At 40.2% G+C, this 25,623-nt stretch overlaps 1 protein-coding gene across 1 annotated transcript in view; it reads left to right on the forward strand.

The window, feature by feature from the left end:
• Window positions 1-25,623, forward strand: part of AFG2A (AFG2 AAA ATPase homolog A) — a gene marked incomplete at both ends in the record, with an annotated part of 201,157 nt that overhangs the window by 159,743 nt on the left and 15,791 nt on the right. The window contains one exon of the mRNA XM_080612414.1: window positions 3,449-3,613. Within this exon, the coding sequence (XP_080468540.1) occupies window positions 3,449-3,613 (165 nt within the window). The remainder of the gene's footprint in view (window positions 1-3,448; window positions 3,614-25,623) is intronic.

Raw genomic sequence — 25,623 nt, forward strand, 5'->3', positions numbered from 1 at the left:
AACCACCTCCAAAACCCTTCCAGTGGGGAAGCCTGCGTCACACAACACCCCACTGAGAATAGAAATAGCTTCCAGGTGTATAAGAAAAGCAGCGCCAAGGTGGTGCCAGCATCCATCAAACTTAGCACTGCTGCCAGCAGCAGAAGTAAGTGTGACCTGGGCCTCGGTGTTAAAGCTGACACTGCTACAGGTGTCCCCATTAAATGCCACAGTAGGCTTCTCTAAGCAACCTAGGAAGACCTTATTTTCCTCCAGAAGAAACTTCAGTGTGCAAAACTATCAAAAGGGATATATTATTCTCTTATTGCCAACCTCTGGTCTGAGTCCTCAATTATTTTCCAAAAAGGAAAAGTATCTCCATGAGAAGTATGTAGAGACCAAAAGCCTGAGAGGGCAACGTGATGTCCTGCAAACCAGAATGGCCTTGACATGCTGTTGCTTGATGATTGCTTCCAGATCAGGAGGCAGCAGGACAGCTCTGCATCCCACTTACGGTCTTTAACAAGGGATTTATGGTCTAATAACGCAGGATGGGTCAAGACAGGCCCATTCCTCACCCTGTCCCTCTGTATTTAGTTCCTCAGGAGCATAGAGGGGAGGGGCCGGCAGCTTTTGCCAAAGGGACAAGGGTGGTGACAGCACAGTGAGGAGCAGTCAGCCTGCACCCAGGGTCACCCCATTTCCCATCCAGCTGTTCTGTCAGGAGGGCTGGGGAAGAACAGCTCTCAGTTCAATCTCCTTTTCTCTCCGGGGGCTGGAAGGAATTTAACTCCTCTCCCAAGTGGGGTTACAGATTATTTGCTCTCCTCTCCTTTTTGTCTGTGTCTGTTTAAGCAGCAAACTCTGCAGAGGCTGACTTGTGCTTTTCTTGTACGATTCCCAGCACATCTGGCCATCTTGGGTAAGGTCCCTAGACTTGATTGTAGCAAAAAGTAATGATAGTGTGTTTAAAACTTGGGCCTCCAACTATAACTATATATAAAACACAAAGCATTTGGGACAAACTGAAGGAAATACAATTTTTAGTAACTGAGCAAAATAAATATATATTCAGTCTTTTACATCTGCAGTTGTGCTTTGCATGCTTGAGTGCTCTGACATTGTGTTAGAAGCCTGTGTCTCAGAACTGAACGCCCATGCAATGCAGTGTAGCGCTTGCTCCCAGCTGGTTGGCATCAAGCATTTTTCCTGTCTCACTTGTACAACAGCCGTGGTCATTCATCAGTGTGAAGCTAAGCTGGCTCTATAAAATGTTCTAATTACCTAGGTGTCCTGATTAAACCTGCCTTGATTTAAAAGAGGCACACCACTGTACTCCTGTGAGCATTTGTTATTTCTTCAAATAATAGAATTAGCTATCGGCATTTCCTTAAGAGCATGCAGAACACAATTGCAGTGTAATTCCTCTCCCTCCAAGCCTAGTCTTGAAATGTGCAAATTTCTCTTTCAAGTGTGTTGGCAAAAAAGGGCAACATCCTGATGCACAGATGTTTTAGACACTGAATTACACACTGGTTGAGTTATCATCAGGGAGTTGAGTTCTTTGGGGAATATAGAGTGCTGTGGAAAGTAGCACAGTCTGCTGGGAAATATCGGTGGCTGGCTTGTTTCTTGCTGTCTTCTGCAGGGATCCAGCACTGACCACTGCCACAGACAGTGCACCGAACTGGATACAGGCCTTTCATCTTCCTAGTACAGCCTTGCTGTAGCCTTACAGAGCTCGATGGAACAGACCACAGTGCTGTGCACTTCCTGCTGAGGGTTTTCATGTTCTGTTTTAAAAATAATAAGACATCTCTTAATATTCAGGATACATTTTTCCACTCTGAAGCACCACAACAGTCTTTTTAAAGGAACTTTAGGGAGGGTGCTAACTTGATCAATGCTTTGCAGGAAGGAAAGCTCTTTCCTACTATTTTTTCAGCATGACTTTCACTGACATGATCAGGCTGGGAAAAGACTTATTGGCTGACAGCCCAGGACAGCCATGCAATATCTCTAGTCATCTGGAACTCAAACTACTCTGCCCAGGGGAGAACCATAACGTAAAAACAATTTAGGTTACATGCTGAATCATATAAACATTGTTCAGTTTTTAGAAAATAGTTTAAATACTATTTATGTGCATTGGCTATGTGCAGGTTTGGGGTTTTTACAAATGTCAAATAAGAAAGGCTGGGATGGGTTTTACTTTTTTTACTGTAGACAGTTTTCAAAGAATTTGGCTATTGTTAGAAGTATTAGGGACATGAACTTCCTCTCTTCTCACAGATTTAAGAGCTTGGCTTCCCCTATGTATCGGATATAATTGTTTTATATATAGATAATGTTTGCTTTTTGACCCTGTCCAGAAAGCACAGTGACAGGCACGCTGGTCTGGTCGGAGGGGGCTCCCAGAGGCCCTGGGGCCCCTCTGCTGCACAGCATGGGACTATCCAGCACCAGCACCACATTGGGAGGGCTTGGCTTCATCTGGCTAAGCTGCAAACCCCCTGAGGACAGAGTTTCTGCAGCCATCCTGCTGACCTGCACCGAGGCTGCGCTTCTCTTCTACAGATTTATTTCCACTCCATTCAGCCTGAGCCCTCCATGCTACCCTTTGTGGCCATTGTCTTGTCTTAACATTGTTTGTTACTGCTGCCCAGAATTTGTTCTGTCACCCTCCCACCCTCCCCAGTTGTATGTATAATCTGAGTAACCCTGGTAAACCAAAGCGCAAGGGCCAATATATGTGTATGAAACTGAAAAGTTGAGGCATTAGCTTCTAACTGTATTAATCTGTGGAGTTTTCAGTTGTCTTGTGGCACAAGAGAAGGAGAAACTAGGATATTTCCAACAGTTCAAAGCTGATACTGAAATATATTAATTACAGTGCTTTTGCAAGTCTATGTTTTTTTTCTCTCCCTTTTTGAAACTGAGTATTACTGACCTCTGTTGTTACTTTATTTTGTATAAAATCCTGCTAGAGTAAAATGCTCCTCAGTAAGCATGTGCAGCTCTAATAGCTTGGGATAAAGAAACATAAATTCAGCATGTAAGTTTCACTTCAAAACCTTTTTTTTCCCCTCTTGTCTTAATTGAATACCTGAGATTGGGATGTGTCCATTGCCACCTGTCCTTCTGCCAAGTCCTAACATTCCAGCACACCTTGCAACAAGCCTAAAATTATTATTTTAGGAAAATGGCTATGGTTCTTTATGATTCCTTTTTTCCATAAACTGGTATTTCAGAAGCTGATTAGCCTTACTGTCTTCTCAGCAACTGATCCATTCTAACAGAAGAGATTAACCCCTCTCACACATAGCTTGGTTATTATTGTGCAGCCTCTTGCTTTGCTGAAATTGTTGGTTATTTGGTGGCATTGTTGGTTTTAATTGAGTTATCATTTTTACTTTCTTGATGTGATGTGCCATGTGCCATAACTTTTCCTCTGTTGCTTTCATTGCAGGCCTTGCTGAGACCAGGACGAATAGATAGAATTATCTATGTGCCATTGCCAGATGCAGCCACTCGCAAGGAGATCTTCAAACTTCATTTTCAGTCCATGCCAGTCAGCGATGAAGTCTGCTTAGCAGAGCTTGTTCAGCACACACAGAAGTACTCAGGAGCAGAGGTAAAACTTTTGGAATGGTAATTGCTGCAGAGTCGGTGCACAAAATTGTGTTTTCAAAATTGAAATCAAGTATCGACCAGGTATCATCCCGTAAAGCTTCTCAAAGTGGTGGGAGGAATTATGAAAAGGAATGTTTGTGAGATTTCTATGTTTCTGCATAGAAAACAATACAGTCTGGGGCTTTTTTCCTTCAAGATCTCCATCAGATTGCTGCCAGGGGAAGGTCCTCTTCCAGGGAGAGCCCTAGTACCATCATGGGTGGCCTCATTAAGGATGTGCTGCCCTGAGATTTGGAGGGCGGTAGGGGCAAGTGCCCCCAGACTGCCGAGACAGTTCACCTGGGTCTCTCCACATCCCTGGGGATCTTTTTGCATTTAGGATTGTGACTGAGAACCTCAGATGGAAGGAGGATAGACAGAGTCATTATGAGATGGTGTAGGGGAATTGCAAGGAAATCACTGGTCACTGTGAAGCTCATATTTTCCATATTTTCATATATTTTCATATTCCATGTATATTTATGTGTATAAAGACATAATACACAGCAGCACTTATTGTTATAGCTCATTGCTATTAGTTGGTCAGCTTCTGACAGTGGAAGTCAGACAATTATTTCCTGTCCATGGTAGAAGGAGAAGCTTTCCCAGGTACTGATGCCTGGCAGTTAAAATAAGTATTGATATGTTAGTGGTCACCACTCTGCTCTGTGGATATTATTCATGTCAGTGTCTCATGAAAGGATATTTCATTCTTTTCTCATTTTGATTAGCTGAAAGGAATTAACATTACTTCAAATATTCAGAATGTTATTAAGTTTGCAAATTTGAGATCTTAAAAGGTATGAAATACCAGAATTAAAATTTCCACCTTCCTGTAGCCTAGTGTATGCATTATCATACCATCTTTAATTACATAGTCACCTTCTACTTTTTCCATAGCAGAGTGGAAAATGTGATGTGCTTCCCTCAGCTCCCCATCTTTCTGTGTGCTGTTTACAGGGGCAGGGAAATAAGTTAAACTTTTGTCTTGGCTCACAAGAAAGGGTAACTGTGGAGTGTTTGTGTGATTGCTATAATGCTGAAGGCTTTCTCGGCTGGTCATTGGATATGCTCCCAGGCAAGACTTTTGCTCATTTAGCTATCACTATAAATGCTGGTACACTGTAAAATCCTGCATTGCCTACTGGCTGGTGGGGGCACTGCTGTTAGTGCTGCGAGTCCAAGGGATGGGGTCTGACCTTGGCAAACGCAGCAGCAGCAGGGTTTGGCAAGCCTCCAGGCTTGTTCTGGGAAGCTGTGTCACAGTGGACACCAAAGTCAAACCCACAAGAGCTTTCTTCCTCCACAGCACAGGACAAACTGTGCTCTGGGAATGGATGAATGAAGACTGTGTAGTGAGCAAAGCTGTTTTGTGTAGCACATCTTTTTGCCACAGAATGTGGGATCTCAGAATGAACAAAAGGCAGTAAAAAAGGATCACAGGCTTAAATGTCAGTCTGGAAAATTGTCACAGCTCTACTGCCTCCATGCTTTGGAGTAGTGACTCAAAACAGTACGATGTTTTTACCTGGATGTCAGTGATGCTGCCCTGGCAGAATATATCTGCCTCTGGATGAGTTACAAGCCTCCAAAAGTGTAAATATAAACATATTTTCTGTTGTGTATGGAAACTGTCTTCTTACCAGGCAACAACTATAATGCTTGTATTTTAGAAATTCCAAGGATTTCCTTTGGATCTGAATCAGCTGAGGCTCTAGTGGTGAATTCCTGTGCCTAGTTGATAATTAGTCACAAATGTCTTGGTGCTGGCTTTGTACGTTACCAAAAATAAGTTAATGGGTCATTGAGTGCAGCTACAGACTAGTTGTGGCGGGGGAGGAAAGCCTGCCTGTTTCCAGTACGGCATTTCTCATGAATTTTGTTCTTTCACATCATTCAAAAAGTTATAATAACTGAGATGTAAAGAGTAAATACAGAAGAAGCCTCAGTCAGTGTTCTTTGGAAGAATATTTAAGTCTTGACAGTTGGCACGCACAGCGGCCAGTTTCATTGAAGCCTTTTCTTCCTAGTGTCTCCAGCTTCCCAGCTTTAGAAATAGTTTCCGCTGTTGAATGGCAAGTTCCCATTCTACTGTTCTATCCTTTGTTTAGAAAAAGAAATGGAAAATGCCTGGGTTTGTGACTAGAAAATGCTGTATGAATAAGGAGTTACATGTAAAGATGCATTGAATCATCCTGACATGAGCTGAATAAACAGCAAGTAAAGTGGATATTTCAATATGTATCTGGCTTCTAACCTGGCCTTTTTTCAGATCAGATATTTGTGTATTTTTGCCTGTCATCACTGATGACCAGTTATCTCTATTCACCTGCTGGATGTACATTTCTTTTAATGAGTATCTTTAAAGGTATATCAAGATAGCAAAATAGGGTGATTACTTCCCACTGCTTCACGTGAGAGAAGATTGAAGATAATTTATGAGGGTGGATTGCAGTTTCCTTCTCTAGTGTGTAAGGGAAGTTTAATGTAAAAAAAAAAAGAGCGTTTACATTTTTAATGTAAAAAAAAATGTAATGTCTGTACAATTAGTTTTTATTATGCTAATAGTATAGATCAAACAAAGCCTCAGCTGAAATATGTGGGTTTGAGTTTCATCTTCATTACCAGGCCCTTCTGAAACAGTGCTCTGCAGCAGTGCTTGAGGCTGTTCTTCTGCATCAGTAGATCAGGAAAGTAAGAAATTGTCTATAGAAGTTTCTGAATAGCAAGGTTCGGCCTCCAAGCTGATGTTAACACCAAGGATCATTCCCTCCTCCCTCTGAGGCAGCTTCTTTGGCTGCATCTCTGCCCTGAAGGCATCTGTCTGTTCCCAGGACCACCTCAACCTCTTTTTCGCTGAGCTGGTGTGATTGAGCCAAACACAGGGTAGATCTGGTTGCTGCAAGGACAGCTGTGCAGTAACCACGTCTCCTTTGCCCTCACACACAGACCAGCAGGTTTCACTGGTGTGGCAAAGGAGCCATCAAACTGGAGCAATACTCTTGCATTTGTCTCCAGCTTTTTTTCCTGGGAAACTTCTACTGAAGGCCGTGCCCAGACAGCTGACGCTTGGCATGGTTCAGCAGGAGAGTGGACTGGGCTGTGCTGCACCGCTGGCCTCACCGGCACTTCCAGGTGCTGCAGCATTAGCAGGGAGTGCTGGTAGGCACAAAGAGGTCTCTAGTCCTTGAAAGTAATACAAATGGTTAAAACAAGTGTTAACGCTGCACTGAAACTTTTCTAAGGTTTATTCTAGTGTTCCTGCATTTTATTTTGGGGCAAAATTGCAGGAGATTCAACTTTTATAAAGCTGATTTTTTTTTTTTTTTTAATGCTTTCATATAATTGGGATGTCTTCACTCAAAGATTAATTGGATTATAGATTTTTTCTAGAGCATTTTCACTGTTGTACTTCATGCTGGAGTTTTTCTGTTTGATTTCTCTCTGTGCTTTCTGTAGAGTGCAGTGAATTAAAGATCCAGCCACAGAAGTATTTAAAAGCGATGTTTGAAAGTGCAAGCAGTGTGAGTTCTTTGGGTCTCATTTGCTTCCTTTGATGATGCTGCTACAGCTGGCTTGCTTTAGGAAAGATGGACCTTCCACAGACTCCAGTGCTCTACTTTTTTAATTTTGGGTTCAGATTAGGCTTTTCATAATTACTAGCTGCTCTCTGTTGTAATACAAAACACCCATAGTCCTAATGCACTTTGTAGTGCAAGTGCAAACAAAGTCATGTGGACAGTATCAGATAGAAAATTGCTTGTCCAGCAGTTTTTAAATTACGCATTGTCTCACACAGAGAGGAAGAAAGGTTGTAGCTGGAACATGCCTTGGTCTAGGGGAAGGATACCTGCCTTTATAAATGCAAAGATTGATGTCTTTATTAGACCGGGGAGGGGGGGAAGAAGATTGTATCATTTGCCTTTACAAATTAAGTGGAAGGGGTGTGTCTGTCTTCAAATCCTTGGAGGCTGCTCTGAGAAAAGGGATGATCAAGGGATGAAACAGTGTTTCCCCATTGTAGAAATATTTAGTTCCAGAAAGTAGGCGATAAAAAGGAGAATAAACTCAGTAGAGTGAGGAACCTTCTTTGTACTTTGTTACATTTGTACTTTGTTACAGCTTAGAAGGCAGGAGCAGAGAGGGAAGTTTTAGGCAGAAACTTAAGTGTTGAGTAGTTTTCAGTTTAAAGTTGGTTAAAAATAGTGGGAAAAAAAAAATCAATATTCTGGATATGATGACCATATTCTCAAGACCAGCATGCTTATAAAAGTAAGCTAATGGAACTGAGTGCTTTTAAATTGGTGGAAAGCAGGTCATGGTGAAAGCAAAGGCTGGCATTGCTTATGTGCTATTATCAGTTTCCATGCTTACAGGACACAATTGTAAAGCAGGAATCTGGGAACCTGTAAATCTTTCACTGGTCTTAGTAGAACAGTTGATGTAAAAAATATCTTTCTCACTTTGCAATAACTTTCAATGGGAACAAAGGATGAGGGGGCAAAGCAGCAAGCCAATGAAGGTTTGCTCTGGCTCAAATGAGGACATATTTGATGCCAAAAAGTATCTTTGCAGCAGCACATTAGTTTCAGTCAACTAACGCCTTTGACTCCTAAAATATGTATTCTAAAACATGCATGGTCTTGTTTAGAAGATACTGATATATTTAAACTATAAACTTTAATGAAAACCCACTGTGAACAACCAAAACCTTCCCAAACTCATCTTTCTCTTACCAACTACAGAATAAGTGAGGATGTCTTCCACTGTAGGTATACAGGAAGGTAAACAGTCTTTTAAGATATTGGGAAAAAACTGTCTCTTTAGTAAAGAGACTCTACAGTAAAGGTGAGAGAGGGCTGAGATACAGGTTAAAAAGGACATAGGACAAATTAGAATGTGTTATCTTCCTTACAGCTAGTTTTTCCATGAAGGAAAAGATCTTCCAAACTTAAGGGAAAGGCTTTCTGCTTAACATTTTTAAAGGGGAATAAATCCAATCCTGTATAGTAGCCTAAAAAGAGACACAGGCTTTTGGGAATAAAGGCATCAAAAAAGTAGAAAAACAAAGAGTGAAGTTTCTGTATGGAAGAAAAAACAAACAAACAACAAAACAAACAGTAGACCTTTCAAATCATGTCACTGCTACAGCCCATCATTTTGATTTTTACATACAAATGTGTTTGTTCCTTTTATGCTTAGTTATGCTAGATGCAGCATGTGTTCAGTTCCCGTTGAATTCCACAGGTGTTGAAGGCTGTTGTGGTTTAAGCCCAGCTGGTAACTCAGAACCACACAGCTGCTCGTTCACTCCCCACCCCTTTGCTCCCCCACTCAGCTCCCGGTGGGATGGGGAGGAGAATTGAAAGAATGTAAATCCCACGGGTTGAGATAAGAACAGTCCAGTAACTAAGGTATAACACAAATCACTACTGCTACCGCCAATAATAATAATGATAAGGGAAATAACAAGGGAAGAGAATACAACCGCTCACCACCCGCTGAATGATACCCAGCCCAGCCTGAGCAGTGATCTAGCCCTTGCGGGTAACTGCCCCCAGTTTATATACTGGGCATGGCGTGCTGTGGTATGGAATACCCGTTTGGCTAGTTTGGGTCAGGTGTCCTGTCTCTGCTTCCTCCTGGCTTCCCCTCCTCCCTGGCAGAGCATGAGACTCAGAAAGTCCTTCGTCAGAGTAAACATTACTCAGCAACAGCTAAAAACATCGGTGTTATCAGCGCTGTTCCCAGGCTGAAAGTCAAAACCACAGCACTGCACCAGCTACTAAGAAGGAGAAAAATGACTGCTACTGCTTAACACAGGACAAAGGCACTGAACAGGACTGGGCCCTCAGATTTTGAACTTCTAAGATACCATAAAAAAAAGGCATGTGTCTCATCAGAAATGTGTGATTTAGTAGTTAAAGCATCTATGACTGAAATGACTCTGGCCTGACTCTACTGGATGGCCTTTCCTCCTGAACAAGTTCTGCTTAGCTCCACACCAGGATACAGTATTACAATGAAATGCAACTTTCAAGGTGAGGAACACTGTCAGATTGAAACACAGCAAGATAAAGGCCTCAGATGAACCTCTGAAGTTTCTCTTGGAACGATGCATAGGATCTGTTAATTTATATCACTCATTGAAACGTGAACATTTTTGTGTGGGTGGGTGAGGAAAAGAGACTCAGCCTTCATCCAGTATGGGTAATACGGGATCACCTCCTTCCTACTCACATTTTCAGTGCTGAGGATGTGTTTGGCACAGGTGGCTGGAAGGTGAGGAAATACCTGGCATTCGGAATGTTTTCCGAATGTCAGTGTTTGGGATAAATGAGATGAATCACCGGAAAGGAAATAAGTAACTAGACAGGACTTCCCATGGGATTTTGCTTACTGCTGGTCTCACAAGAACCTTGTACGTGCAGAATGTGCTCGGGCAGATCAGGAATGAGGGCAGCATGAGTGCCTGGGTAATCACTCATGGGCATGGTGGTGCTGAACCGCGAGAATTTGTGGCATGACACCGCCTCAGCCTGCTCTCCTTTTAAGCCACTTTAGAAAGATCTGGTTCCCCTCAAGCATTTTTCAAAGATGGGTGGGGGGGTTTATTGCCCCAAGCGGCCTGATTTTCATCACATCTTATCTCAGCTGAAACCTGATGAGGTACTGTTTGTATTCACCCTATGTGTATAAAAGTATGAGTGGCAATTAGCATCTTTATGCAAAACGTAAGGTTTGGTATCCAGGAGAGTATTTGCACTGAAACTTATGCCTGGCTAGCTCATCCGGGAAAGAATATTTTATCCTTCAGTGAAATAATGATTTGCTAATAGTTTAATCAAGCAGAGGAGATTTAAAGCATCTGACTGAAGGGGCATTAGTGTTTCCGAAAAGGTCAGACCCATTAACAGCTCAGGGAGGATACAGTCGAAACTGCTTCCTAAGTAACTCAAAAAACAGTGATCCTCAGAGAAACGTGGGGAAAACACCAGAGGGAATTTGAACGAGCCCCCAGATGAGCACCAAACAGTCTCAAGGTATGAAATTCAGCCTGCTGCTTAACCTGAGATTTTCTTCCTCCATACAGCCCGAAGAGCTGAACGTTTTGATTCCTTAAATGCTGAAACAGATAGGATGCAGCTAATTTCAGTATGTTTTTTTCTTCCTTTCTGTGTCTTCATTAGCTATTTTAATGGCATAGTTTACCCACATTCTGTAAATGAGCACCTCTGTTTGCTTTTGTCCTCCCAATGCCTTTGAGGGGTTATTTCTTGTTGCATGCCTGTTTGGAGAAAGAACCTGCAACAAGAGCATCACTTGTGCCAGGGGTATGCAGTCCTCTCTTGACAGGGCTGCTCACTTCCCATGGGCTTTACGGAAAAGCTGTAGTTTCACCAAACCAGCCGAGGCCATGGGAGATGCCTTCCTTTACTGGCAGCGCTGAATGTGCTGTTTGCTTCCCTTCCCTGCCCTTGCCTCCCCTTTTCCACACTACCTTGAGTGCGGCGGAGTTACCAGGAGCTCCCCTTTGTTGAGGGTGGCAGGGGGGAATGTGCTGCCAGCACAGCAGGGGACTGTTGAGATGTCAGTGAAACACAGCCCTGTAAAAGAGGGACCTTAGACTGATACTCTCTCAGGCAGCTTCACATGCTCTCTGCTCTTGCTTGTGGCTCTGCTGCTTTATTGTCCTTGTTTTGGCTGTAGTTCCTAGCAATGGAAAAACATGTTGCTCTTTAAAAGCAGATGGAAATTCATTCCTGAAGGAAAAAATATGTCTCTTTAGGCTACTGCTATTGTTTTCTGTTAGTTTTATTTTTTGACTGTGAGTTATTTCTAGCAACTTTTAATTTAATTCATTCTGTTGGGTTTTTTTTGTTTTGTTTTTTTTTTTTAATCAGACAGCAGGGATTATCCTTCCATGTCTTAAAGCACACGCTTTCAGTATACCATTGATCACAAATGGGGGTATATAAGTTTGAGTTAAAATTGTATTTGCAGTGATCAGGAATGATTTGAAAATGTCAGTTTATTTCTGTCTTTTGAAGTATTTTCATTTACATAATACAGATTCTCGTGTCAATTCAGAGTGGTAGAATTCGCTTTTATGTTATAAAAAGGAAGGGGAAAAAGATAAAAAAAAAGGCACTTTTTCTTCACATTGACCTGTTTTTCTTATTTAAACTTGTACTGTTGGCACTTGGTCATAGAAGTTACGGTGTGTCATAGGGTATGTGGTTAGAAGGGAGCTTGCTGCTTTGATTTTCCCTCAACTCTAGTCCTAAAGTATAAGGCAAGGCACACAAATTAGAGAAAGTCATCAAAAAGTCATTGCACTTCACAGAAAATTAAGTCCTCATTCTTGACCCTTCTATACTAACTTTAGGGCCAGATCTTCACTGTATACAAGTTATAAATACTGTATATGTCTTAGTACCTTAGCAAAAGATAACATTCAGACTTTTTTGTATCATTTTCCATGAGACCACTGATTTGTATCCACTTTTTTCATAAATAGGGAAAAAGTAAATATTTTTACATACCCCTTGCTGTTTCTCAATCCCTTAACAGTGTGTATCTGACTGGCTTAAGTGCGTATTTTAGTTACTTGTAGTAGTACACAATGTCTGACTATCAAATCTCAGTGTTCAGTTTACCTTTCTTTATGTGCATATATACTTTCTTCTTGGATATGCTGAGGATCTCAAGGGATTTCCCACAGAGGTAGCGCTGAGACATAATTTTAGGCATCAGCTTGGCCAGGAGAGCTGCAGAGAGCTCCCTGCTGCTCCAGTAAAACTTACTTTCCGTTCTTAACAGAATTCAGTGCTCCAAAAATAAGGGGAGTACTCGGACAATGATATCCAAAATAGTTCTGATTGTTATCTTAATTGGCACCAGGAATATTTAAATGCAGTACCTGAAGGCTAACTCAGATGGGATGTTTATACCAGATGAAACCATACAGAGGAACACCTTGTGCTGACCTACTTATGTTTCTGGTACTGTGCCAGTTAAATTGCTGTCAAGAAGGAAGAAATGTTAATGAATGGCGGAGGAATGAACAATGGACCACAGATATAAAAGCTTATTAATCTACCTGAGTGGTGTTGTTGTGAACGAAGAACATGTTTTTTAATGATGATGCTCTTTACACTTCACTGAACTGCAAAGATTGGAGAACTGTGTGTATGAATTAAAATATTTGAACGTATATTGGTATCTTTGTGTACATATAGAATAGGATGTTTGCCTTTAGCAGTCATCAGCGAAGTAATGGTTGCTGTTGCAAAAATTTGGAACCTGACAATATCTAATAAGATCAGTAAGAGTGCCTTTAGGCTGAATATCTTCCACAATAAATGCACTGAATTGCAAACTTAAAAGCTATACCTATTAAAGCTACTTTTGTATAGAATGTGCACCAACTATTCTGCTTCCGTTGCTTTCTCCTGTAATAGAAATAATATTTCATTTTTGCAAAGTAAATGTTGAGTTAATTTTGTGAAAGATGGTCATTACTGATAAAGTATTTGCAGGGTTTTATGTTCTTGGTGTTTTGGGGTTTTTTTTTGTTAACATTTTAATTGTGATGTGCTTTAGTAGTTGCCATTCCAAAAAATGTGTATGAACCACAAGCTTACACACCTGTCATCTCCTTAAGTTAACTGAGTTTAAAAATGCATTCTGCTGTGTTCCTTTCAAAGAGGTTTTGATTATGTGTAATTTTATTTTTCTAAGTGAGATTTTTTTGGGACAGAATAGTTGAAATACCTGCCTTTGTTCTGCTTTCTTTTTTTATCCACAAACTTTAGTAACAGCAGTGTTGGAGTTCGAGGGTTTTGGGGGAGATTAAGCTGCTCAGCATCAATTCTGAAGCAGTTTGAGAAGTTGTTAGTAATTAATATAGTCACTGATTCTGAATATGGGAACAAGGAAGCTTTCAAGTACTTGCAGCCAAACCCATGTTGTCAAACAGGGCAATTTTCATTCTTGCCATGTAACTTTGGCTTTCACAGCCTGCCTGAACACTGGCTGTTCAGGAGGAGGAGAGCTGTGGTCTCATTGAAGAAGGCACTTTAAAGGGAGCTATCTGCAGCTGGCTTTTTGTTTTGTATTTGAATCCTAACAAAGATTTTGTCCTGGCACAAAACTTTGGTCCTAGCATTCAAACCATTGCCTGGAGTAGAAGCTGCCAAATAACATATCGTAGCACCACGAAGAAGCTGATGTGTGCCTGCACTACTGTAGCTCAGATTTTATGTTATCAAAAAATGGAAGTCGTTATTTCCAAGTTATCTTTTATGGTTTCCCTTAAATACATAGGGAAATACATAAAGCTTTAGATTGCCTTTGGCAGAAGGATTAAACGATTATTGGCAGATGGAAAAGAGCACAGTAACAGCTCTGCGGCAAATTATTAGCTATGTTAGAAGCAATTCCATGGACCATTTTGCTTTTTAATTAAACTTTTTAAACTATCACGTAGTTCTCAGCTTAAGATTTTTGTTTCCTGTCTTTGAGTAATGAAAATGTCAAGGATAATCGGGTAGAAAAAGAAGCCTTTCAGGTCTTAGTCTTCTGTAATTTGTCCATGGCATTGAGTGTACAGAAGCAAACCGTCAGATCTAGGTTGACCACTTGCAGTGGATGAAAACAGCAAACCCCAAGATGACTGCAATTGCTAATTGGTCTTGACATCCCCATTGTCAGGGAGGAGAACTAAGAGAGTTTTTCTCAGTTTAAAAGAGCTGCTTTGGATGTTGTTTGTTTGATGGTTTATTTTCTTATTTAGGGAAGCGGGGGGCTGTTAGTTGTGATTTCAGAGTAATTGGCATCTTACAGAGATTGGCTTTGTGGTGTCCTAGCAAACAAAATAAATCTATGATATAACTCGACTATTACTATTATACTTAACATTGCACAGTGAAACACACCATTAGAGGGAAGGGAGGTGAAGAAAAGTACTCTGTCTTCTGATTTGTCATGTATATTTCTGGTCTTATTGTGCTTTCTACTGGGATAAACCAACTTTGTCTCTTTCCAGAACTGCTCCCAGTGAGCTCCCATTTGATGGGAAACTGATGGGGGGGAGCAGATGTGGGGAGCAAAATGTACATGGCTCATCAGTTAGACTCTGTGGGTATCTTTGGTAGGGTGTTACCAAGTATTTGTGAGTTCGTGTCAGAAAAACTCTTTCCACTCAATCTCTTCGACAGACACTTGCAGGGTATGGTTTTTGCCATTCAGGCACGAATAAAGGACTGAAGAGAAGGAACCAGAAGGACAATTTGTTGAGGATTTTTCTTATGACAGGCAATTATAGGGGCTTGGATGTTCAGCACTGCCACACCACCACAAGCAAGCAAAAATAAAAAACCCCAAGCCCAAAAGCCATGTGCCACTTGCATTTCTAGTTACCTCTGCAAGGCGCCATTGTGGCTGTGAACCTGGAGAGAGGTGTTTTGGGGAGTTCCCTTGCCAGGGGGGCATACAGTGTGGCTCTACGGACACGGGCTCATTGCAGGCTCTTGTAATTATCCATGTTACTGCTTTGTGGGATCTTGCCATTTCTGTGGTCATTTTTGTGTATTTACATGTTATATAAACCAGGGGGAGAAACAAACCACACTCCTTTGTTAGCAAACCAAACTTTGGAGGCAAGAAAATATCTTCTGTAATTTAGTATAAACAAGAGAGAGCAAAGCTCTTCTTGATTCTGACTTTTCTAGCTTAAGGCCTGAGGACTTCCAAGGAAGAGTTGGCAGTCTTGTTTAGTATTCAAACAGTAAACGCTCATTGTAATAAGATGTCCGTTCTGTTCAGAAGTGGAATGTAGTCAAAATGTTAAAAGCTGAAAACTTACTCTTCCTTTCTAACATCCTTTGTTACTGAACGTGCAAAAGTATTTGTGAATTCAGTAAAGTAAGCTCAAGGAAGAAACTGGGATTTGGGGGAATTTTAAGAAAGTTTTTGCATGTGATTAATTTTTTTTTAATAAGTGTATATATATCTCACTAAAGACCTTTGTTTCTTGTTTATGATGTTCTTCAAGCATATATAGAAAATAAGTTCTATAAACTCATCCATTCAGAAAGTATTCTGTTCTTTCTTTACCTCTTCTTTTTTTGTATGCTGTTTTTGCATCCACGAGCTAAAAAATTAATATTTTTAAAAAAATTTATTTATTTATTTAAAAAAAAACCTCAAAGCAACAAACCACAAACAACCAAAGGTTAATGAAGATAAAATATAGATATTTATTAAAAACAATATTTATGGAAGAGCAGGGGGAAAAAGGCAAAAAAAGGCATTAAATTCAAATGTCCTGTATCAATGCACGGAAGCTGGAGTAAGAAAGTGAACTTGAGCATTTAGACAGTATCTTACCCTAGGCTAATTGTTTGCCATTAAAAAGAGAGTTTACATGCAGGAGGGAGTGTTATGTTTTGGACTTACTTCCTTGTTACTCATAAATCTTGGCTGTATAAATGTTCAGTCATTAATTAAAGCTTTCAAATTAATATGTTTCCTGACTGGACTTGGCTGTTTTTGCACAGAGCAATGCTGTTGCCCAACTTCCCAATTTAGGAGCGCTCTCAAATGTGTGATATGGAAGTATGATATTTATTGTGGAGAGTTAATGAACAGCATGTATGGGGGTGGGGAGAGGCATTTTGTTGCTAACTTGTGCAGGAAATAGGTTGGTGGTATCAAAATGGGTTTTCATACTTTAATTACTTCCCTTACTTCAAACTATGCCAAAATTTACTAATCTATATTGATAAATGTCAGTCCTGAGCTGAATTACTTTCATTATTCTAAGATAGTTTTCTGTCTGCAATTCAGCCAGTGTACTCAGGATGATATATAAATACAGCCCAAAAGTGATGGAAAAAGGTTTCAACTTTTGTTAGACTTTTTAAAAATTAATTGGTAATATTATCACTCAAGTAGTATTATCATTGTGTTCATCTTACCTGCTTACATAGTAACATGGTCCTCGTTTGGCATATGTGTCCTACACATGTGTGTGTGTATATATATATATTTGTGTCCTTTCTTACTTATGAAGCCATATAGGAGATTTTGCCATATATTTACTTATTTCTTCAATATTTAAGATTTTCAGAAATTGATATTTGGGTGATGATATGTACAATACACATTGTAGTGCAAACATCCATATTAACTTCATTTTGCACAAGTGTGTTGTTGCAGTGTTGAAAGCAAGTCTAGCAGTGCTTCCTCTGAAATGAACATCCCCTAGCTCATCCAATGAATTTGCTGTCAAAGGTTTGCAGAAGCTGCAAATGAATCATCCAGGCAGGTGTGGTATTTTAAAAACAGGTAATCCTGGAGATGAGCTACATTTTGTAGCTATTTCACACCAGAATTGTTTCCATTATCTGGATTCCAGCTGACTAGATGTGTATTGCAGCAGTCAACTTCCTTCAATTCTGCATGTGCAATGGGTTTCATAAATAATTTGTATTTCTGTTCTGAGCTGTCTAATTTGTACATGAAACCTAGAGGAGCAGGAATTAATCATGAACATAAACAAAAAAAGATGTCTCATTAGCTCTTTAAAGACAGTGTTCAATTTATGAAAGCGTGTTACTGCTGATGCTTTCTTTGTCATGAAAGTGCAGAGACACCACAGTGCTAATCAATGTGAACTTCACAAGGAACTAAAAAGTAGTCTGTAGCATGTGCTTACAAATCTGAAACAACTGTTCCCTGCCATGATCATATATTTCATATATGTGTTGCACCTAGGAAGATACTTGTTTCTTAACAGCTAATTAGAAATAGACCAAATTTCAAAGTCTGAAATCTGAATTTAACTCATCTGAATTTCATCACCTTTGTCACTTCAACCAAAGCCAAACTATGAATACCTTCTCATTTCTAGCCTAGTCAAAGTTTAAATTGTTCCCCTACAGCATTTCAAAAATTTTCATGGGTATAAAAAATTTCCTGCAACAAATGGAATTATTTAATGCACTTGAAATCAAATACATGTTTGAGCTTGCTAAACCCAAGGATTATTTCTTTAATTCCTAAAGATTAAAATGTCTTCTAGTTTAATGTATATTATTAATTAGATAGCAGAAATAACAGAAGATGTATCAGGTTTGTCTTTATTTTTTAATTTTCAAAATGTGATGTATTTTACAGCTGTATTCTATTGCTGTCACTTCTGGGCTTGTAGCTTCATGACAGTTCATCTCTGTCAAATCAGCTGATGCATAAACTACGCAATTCTGTTTTGTGCGATTAGATTTTGGTATAGCAAAATGATTTTTCCATGACCAAGAAAATTCTTTGCATTTTAATGGGATCAAAGAGAAGACATGTTCTCTTTATCAGTTAGTCCTAAGCTAAGCCACTGTAAATGTTTCCAGGTCTTTCACTATTGCTTTTTACAGGTTTCTAATGGGGGACATGGCTCTATGTGTTTGTGAGGAGCAGGGGCTGGTGAATCCCTCTCCTTTTAATTGGTGTTTTGAAATTGAGTACAATTCCATGTGGCCTCAACACTACTGTAGGCATGTTTAAGAACAGACTGACTTTAAAAATTACTAAATTACTCTGTCACTCTAATCACATCTTTTTGAAGCAGCAACCTTTTCTTGCCCCCATGAGATAATTGCCATCCAACAAGCTATTTCAGAAATAGCTCCGTATGTAGAAATTGGCTACAGAGAGGCTGCATCAGAGGTGTGCAGGCAGTGAGTGACCCACCCAGCTGGACAGGCAGTAGAAATCCAGGTGCCCTATCGTGCTTGATATAAGTACCATTTGAGCATGATAGGAAGGCTTGCTAAATTATAAAACATAGCATTAAGAAACCATGGTAATAAATCTCTTTTGCCTATCTACATGTCCTTGGAAACAATCCTGGACTTGCTGAGAAATAGGTTGTATTGTCTCATTGGTTTCTTCCTTCTTCTGAATTTGATAAATCATTTCACACATCATATTTGGTAGCAAGTAAACTATATTTCAAAGCCTGAATGATGCCTGTGTGGTATTTGAAATCTGTTGTTACATAAGACTCGGACGGGATTCGGTGTTGCAATTGGTAGTATCTATTTGCCACCTAAGTAACAGAACAAATTATAATTTGCCTTATTTCTTCTAACATAATGAGTAGGACTTTTTTTGCAGTGTGCAAATTCAAAATCAGGAACTATATCCTGGGGCATTGTTACAAATTGTGTCTTTTGCAGGCCACCCATTTGTTTTGGTACTTGGCTCTTGTAGGATGTTCCCAGTAGGGTTGCATCAAGCCACTGTTGAATGGCTGGTGCTGGTTTTTCTGCCATTCTGATGCCATTCTGCCATTGAAAGAGGGACTTGAAAAACACAACAAGGAAGCTTAGAAAGTTTCTAAGTAGTTCAGCCTATTAAAGTGCTTACAAAACTGCTGGCTTGACAAGAGTAAATAAAGAGGCTAAGTTAAGGTAAGTTGTGAGAGCCATGGTAAGCAACAGCTCCCTGGACCACAGAAGCAGCTCTGCTGATCCCACAGTCCTGTGGCTGTAAGGCTTTGCCCAGCAACAAGCCAGTGCAGAGACCTATATCCTCTTGCAATCATTGCTCATGCTCATGTTCTCAAGATGAACAAAACAACGTTACTGGTATTAAAATGACAGACCTAGTCCAATCCTAGCCCAGTCAGGATCCACACAGAACAGGTTGTTCTCTGCGAGTCGGAACAGCACTGATAATGTTTGGCAGGAATAGCAAATACACATTAATATTTGCATTATGATAACAGAGAGAGCCTGTTTTGAGGTTTATATTTGATACTAGTAATTCATCCTCCATTTTGAGATGATTCTTTCCTACAGTGAATGGTCTTTCTTGAAAGTGTCTCCTTTTTCAAACAGAGAGCTTTTAGTCACTTTATTTTTAGCATTTAAAATCCAGCCATTTTTATTGTACTAATGTTTAGCCTGCCAGTACTTTTTAGCACCAGATTTTTTTCATTTTAAAGTAGTGAGGGGTTTTTGTTGTTTGTTTCTTCTTAATTCATATGCAACGGTTAAGGAAAGTTTAATTAGCCCCAGCATGTAGGGAGAAAGAGGAAACAGTGTTCAGCAATTGAGATTATAATTAGCTACATTTATACAAAAGTGATTGTATTACCTAAATCTCTCTCCCCTACCTTCTTTATTTTTATTTTTTTTTTTTAATTTATTTTTGGATGAGATTGGGGGTAGGAAGGGAGTGCAGGCCCAGTCTCTGTAAAAGAAGTGGAGGGAGTAAAAATGCTTCAGTGGATCTGGAAAACAAATACAATGAGCTGCCTCTGTGTCTCTAGAGCTGAAGCACTGGTCTTACTTTTACAAGTCCTTGACAGAGGCAGAGTTTAGATTTCAGTTTAGGAGGTTTGCAAAGCTTGGAAAAGCCATGAAGGTCAAATCCTATTCTCAAGGTGTGAACACAGGACAAGGCTGATCCTGGATACGAAGGCCAGTCTTGTTACTGTTTTTTATTAAAATATTTTGTTACTTCTGCTGCAATTTAACGTTGGTTTGAACATTTTCTCTCTCTTAAGTATTGTTCAGTCTTCCTCATTAAAAAAACATTTCCTCAATAATAATGGGTTCCATATGTAGATGTACTATGTATGTAAAATGATACATATTAATGTAAGTAATCACACATGAAAATGTGAGGTTTTTGCTTTTCACCATGTAATGACTTTTCCTGCTTCAGCCTCCTGCCCCCAAAACAAGCAGAACAACAAGAAAACCCATCAAAAGGAAATTTGCTGTTTTAAATAACTTTCCAGATACCAACTTTTCCAAGTTCAAATGGAGCTGGCAGAGGAGGCAGGCGGCTGGCAGACTGACCACCGACCGTTCCAGGAGCAGGTAGCAGGTCAACTTTGTCTGCAGTGTGGTTGATAACCATGGGTTTGTGCGCGCCTGACAACGAGGACACTGGAAAGCCTCGGCTCAGGAAAGCTGTTCACCATGTGCTTCACTTCGAAAATAAGGGCAAGTCCCTCCTCCTTCAGGGTCCTTTATGCTGATGAGGAGGAGACACTCAGGTGCTTGCAGCTTAGAGTTTTAGCTTGCAGTTAGTTGAGTGTTTTGCTGAACTGCAACATTGCGGTGAATGGAGAGACTTTACAGTACTGCACACACTGTCTCAGAAACATACGGGGAAAGCATTTCTTAAAAAGAAGCAAAATCCCTTTCCTTTTTAAAGGGTTACAAGAGTATTCTGACGTTCGCCTGTAGAAATTACACCTGCCCTCCATTTTGTGGAAAAAAAAAAAAAAAAAGAGCTATAAAAAGCCAAGTTACCTTGGGAAATCTCTGCTTTTTTTCATCTTTTAAGCATGATTTTAGCCAAAGGAAGATACCCATGTGTTCTGGTTAAGTCTTGTAATGTGATGCAATCATTCAATTTGGCTGATGAGATGTTCTGCAAATATCCAACAGCAGATGAGTTTTGCTTTTGCAGGGTGGACAGAGACAGAGGAGACCTTACAAACACTCTTTACTTTGGACAGTTGTATGTGCAGCAACACTTAAAAGGCTGCCAGAACCGTTTCCCAAAGCAAAAGGGACACATCGGATTTTTCTTCAACCCAGAGGTTGATGACAGATTAAAAAAAAATTATTATCCTGAATAAGGAGTAGTCATACAGGATATTGCTGTCTCATTACTTACACAAGAAAAAAAAAAGCAGTTATTAATTTTACTTTTATAAATTTTACTTTAGTCTTTCTTCTGCAAAAAAAAAAAAAAAGAAACACTAAGTTGAATAATTTATATAGTTTTGTGTCATTGACCTGATTTTTTATGGTAGAAGTAGAATTCAGAATGTTTCAGCTTGCAAAGACTTCAAGTATTTCAATTTAAAATTATTTTATCCATTTTCTTGCTAAGTGTAATGGGTGAGGTTGAATGTGATCCTTTGTTTACCTGGCTTTGCAGTAAATGATATATTCTGCTTGGGAAATATTTTGTTCTCCAGCAGAAAACTTTTACAATTCTGCTTTGGGATGAACCTGAAATTGTAGGGAGTTTGGTTTTCTGAAACAGGCAGAGAATAAAAAGCCATTTCCTTTTGGGTGTTGTGGGTTTTTTCTGGTTTTGTTTTTGTTGTTGTTTTTTTTTTTTTTATATATATGTGTTGATAGTTGGCACTTTTACTTCAGCATCAGCATCCCATTTTCAGCTCTTTTCCTGTGGCACTGCATCGTTCTTTTGCTAAGAAAACCTAACAGACCACATAGTAGTCTGCAGGCTGCACTTTTGCATGGCCCTCTGGGTTTCTGTTCTTCTATTTGTATTGACTCCACACTTGAAAGATAACGCTTTCTTTCTCAGATAGAAATGGTAAAGTTGTAGGAAATGGGTGTTAGAAAGCCTATAGAAGAATATTTAGTTGATCTGTATCTTAAAATATATTCTGTTTGAAAATGTATTTAAATGATGGTATGACTATACATAGTTGTGGGTGACTAATCTAGTCTATTGCTGCAGGTCATGGGAATAGTCATAAAAAGTATTTATTCTGAACGTGAACCCGGATGCATGCTTTCCTGACATGTTTCCCATATGGTCTGAAAGTAAACACTAAATCAGATAGAGAATTGAGTAAAGGGGAGCAGCAGCAAGTGGGGATTCTGCAGCACTAAACCTGCAGCCCTGTGTGGTTTGAAGCTGTAACTTGTTTCTCTCAGCAGCAAAGAAAAGAAAGAATTAGTCTAAGTGGAATGAAAGTGTTCTGCAGACCTAGGAACCCACTGAGACACAGGCACTGACAAAAAAAACATAATTAAAACCTTTATCAGAAAAGCACTGGTGGAGATGCAGAGAAAGTGGGTCACCTCCAGAAATGATGTGCCATTTACTCACTTATGCTCAGTGCTGCAGCAGAGGCTGGTACTTCTCAGCAGACTTCAGCCTGCGCACTCTTCCTGAAAACAAAGCGGTTTTAGGGAATTGCTGGTTCCACTTCAACAACTCACCGTTCCTGTTGTTATTGACCTTACCTGGCTGTACCTCACAGGGCGTATCTGCCAGGATATCCCTGTTAGACATGGTGTCCTCCCCTTGATTCTCACAACTCGTGTTGAGAAGTCTGAACTGGGGAGACAGGGACATTGCAGATGGTCTATATAGGGTATGGTTAGGGATCTGAACTGTGAGTACCACACAAATGCATCTTCAACTGCAGCTGCAGTGCAGACAAGAACTCCTGAGTTACAAATTTTGTACGCTGGCTGTATGAGTGGAGATCAGGAGTTGCACTTGGCAGGAGAAACTGTATTTTGATATTGTCACTTCAACATGCATGAAATCTTAGATCTCTACTCATTTGTTTGCTCCATGGTTATCTTTTTACCTAATTTATCTTCAACTCCAACTGGGGAATCAGTCCCAATGTTCTTCAGTGATGTTCCTCAGTACTTGTGGCCTATGCAATTTTGCTCTTCGCCACTATGGTAATTTCTCAGTCACTGAAAGTGCTCTTTTCATAGTTCAGGTGTCTTAAGTTGGGAAATCTGTTCTTGGATGCAGCTCGCACAGGCTTTCATTGCCTTGCAATCTTTCTGGCTTTCCTAACATCCTTGCCTTCTTTCATGGGCTGTAGAAAGTACGCGCTTTCTGTGGGAAATGATTGGGAGATTAGAGAGAAGAAGTTGGTTTCAGTCCAAAGGGTGGTGATATATATTAGCACAGTTTATAAGATAAAGCCAAATCTCTATTCTCTGTTACCTGGTGAGACTTCAGCCTAGGGCTAAATGCAGCCACAGACAAATGCTCTTTCTTGTATTTCTAAGGGCACATCAATGTGAGGAAGTTATTCTGGAATGAGATAGGGTGTGAATGTAAACGCAGTAGCTGTTCCAGCATAACATCCTGTGGAGACAAGGTCTTGGTGCAGTGACTAAAAGCAATGGAATTACTTTGGTGGAAGCTGAGGACACTGAATTCCCTCTGCACTCCCCCCCAAGCAGCCAGCCCTGCTCAACACCATCTCCCTGATGTCTGACCATGTCTGCACTGGCTGCTTTTCCTTTCGATGTCACTTGTGTAAACTGTGATTTACTGCTTATTTTATTAATTGTCAGAAGGACATGGAGGGTGATGTCCACAGTATTACTGTAGGTAACTTGTGAGCACAAACTATACTTTAGCACCCAGTGTGAGAATGATGTGGAATATTTTAGCTCTGCCATCTTTTACTAGTTTTAGTGATTCCTACAGGTTATAACTCAGGGTTTGATCGTCTCTGCAGGTATCAGGTCTGTCACTCTTGAAGCAGTGCAAAAGGAAGACTGCTGAGGGAAGAAAGTGTATATTTGCTTTTCTCTTTAAGAAAAAAACTGAAACGTTAATGTACTGTTTGCAGCGTCGAGAGGTGCACACACTTTTCACGTGGTACTCTCAGAGTTAAAAATCACCCTTTTTTCATGCTTGTGAGGTTGCTACACCAGTTTTTAGGCCTATGCTGTGATTCAGTTGCTACCTGTTCTTTATGGTCTGCTGAAAATCAGTGTTTATTTTTAAAGTGCCTTTTCCCAGATTAAGTAGAGCATTAACTAGTCAGTGTGAGGAATAGAGTGCATTATTCTACTGCAGCTTTCTATCATGTCAAAAACTCATTAACAGATGTAGAGATCATAAACAAACACACATGGCTGCTGCATGTAAATCTGCTGCAGGATAAATTACTGCTGATCTCTTCTGATTAAATAGCTTCGTCTTCCAGCTCATTAATACACTTTCACCCGTGTAGAATATTTGGGTGCTAATAACTCACAAAGCAATATACAGGAGAGCATTAATTTCCTGTATTTGTTAAATATATTTCAGTCTGAATTTTTTGCCCATGGTCTAGGCTACTCTCTTTTTTTTATCTTGAAAAAGTAATTGCATAGTCAAAAATCTTCCTTCAGAGTTGGTGTTTGCTTCTGCAAGGTCTGTAGTGGGATATACAAATAGTCTTCCCAAAGCCACATGCAGATGATACTACAGAAATCAACCTGGTATTATTAGGCCAAAGTCTTTGCTGGCACAATTCCCAAGGGGTTACACCAGTGCGAAAATTGGCCTGAGAATGAACAAACCTAATGAAAACTGAGAACTGATAGTTTAGGACCCAATCCTGCTTGTTACTGAGGAATTAGATCCCACTACAGTGATTCCAATGGCAGTACCTGAAACAGGTCCCTGCTGTGGCCGGTACCCCAATGGCTGCTGTCACTCTCCACCATCCCTGGGCAGAACAGGGGTGGTGGGAACCCACACATGAAGACCAGCTCTGGGCAAGGGGGTGTCCCTGAGCCACTGTAGACAGACATGTCAGGCTTGTGCACATCAGCCCTGCATCTGCCCACATTGCTTTGTACCTGTTTCAAGTCTGTATTAGCACTTGTTCAGCTTTGGTTCAGGCTTCTTTTGCCCCTCAATGTGCACGTCATAATGAGGAGAAGAGTCATTAGAGGCAATATCCTGTGCTTAAATAATACATGGTTGTGGCAGATGGTAACAAACTCAAAGTCACTGTAGGTTGTTTCAGGTCTTGTTTTTTCCAGTAGGCAGATGATAAATTTTTAAATAGGAATGAGTACCTTGTATAAAGAAGACACATATGCACAGATATTGCCACACAGGGTCTAACAAGCTGGAGTCTATCCCAGGGAGCTAATAACAGTCCATGAGGTTAGGAGGTGAATGAAGACTGACCCCAGGAAGGTGAGGCATCCCAGGTGGCAGCAGAGCTTGCTAGGTGGTGAAAATTTGCATCTGTGATAGAGCCAAGACTTGTAATCCTACACTCAGTCCCTTAGAAAAGGGACAGTCAAATGGCTGACTTCTGTGTGGAGAGACTATTGCCTAACCCTGCCAGGGTCCCTGGTGTGTGATCGTTCTCACAGGAGAGCCTATCTTTCTTCCCCTCTCACAGCCTCTCTGAGAATATGAGCC

This window comes from Psittacula echo (genome assembly GCF_963264785.1).
Source record: "Psittacula echo genome assembly, chromosome: 1".
Classification (NCBI taxonomy): domain Eukaryota; kingdom Metazoa; phylum Chordata; class Aves; order Psittaciformes; family Psittacidae; genus Psittacula; species Psittacula echo.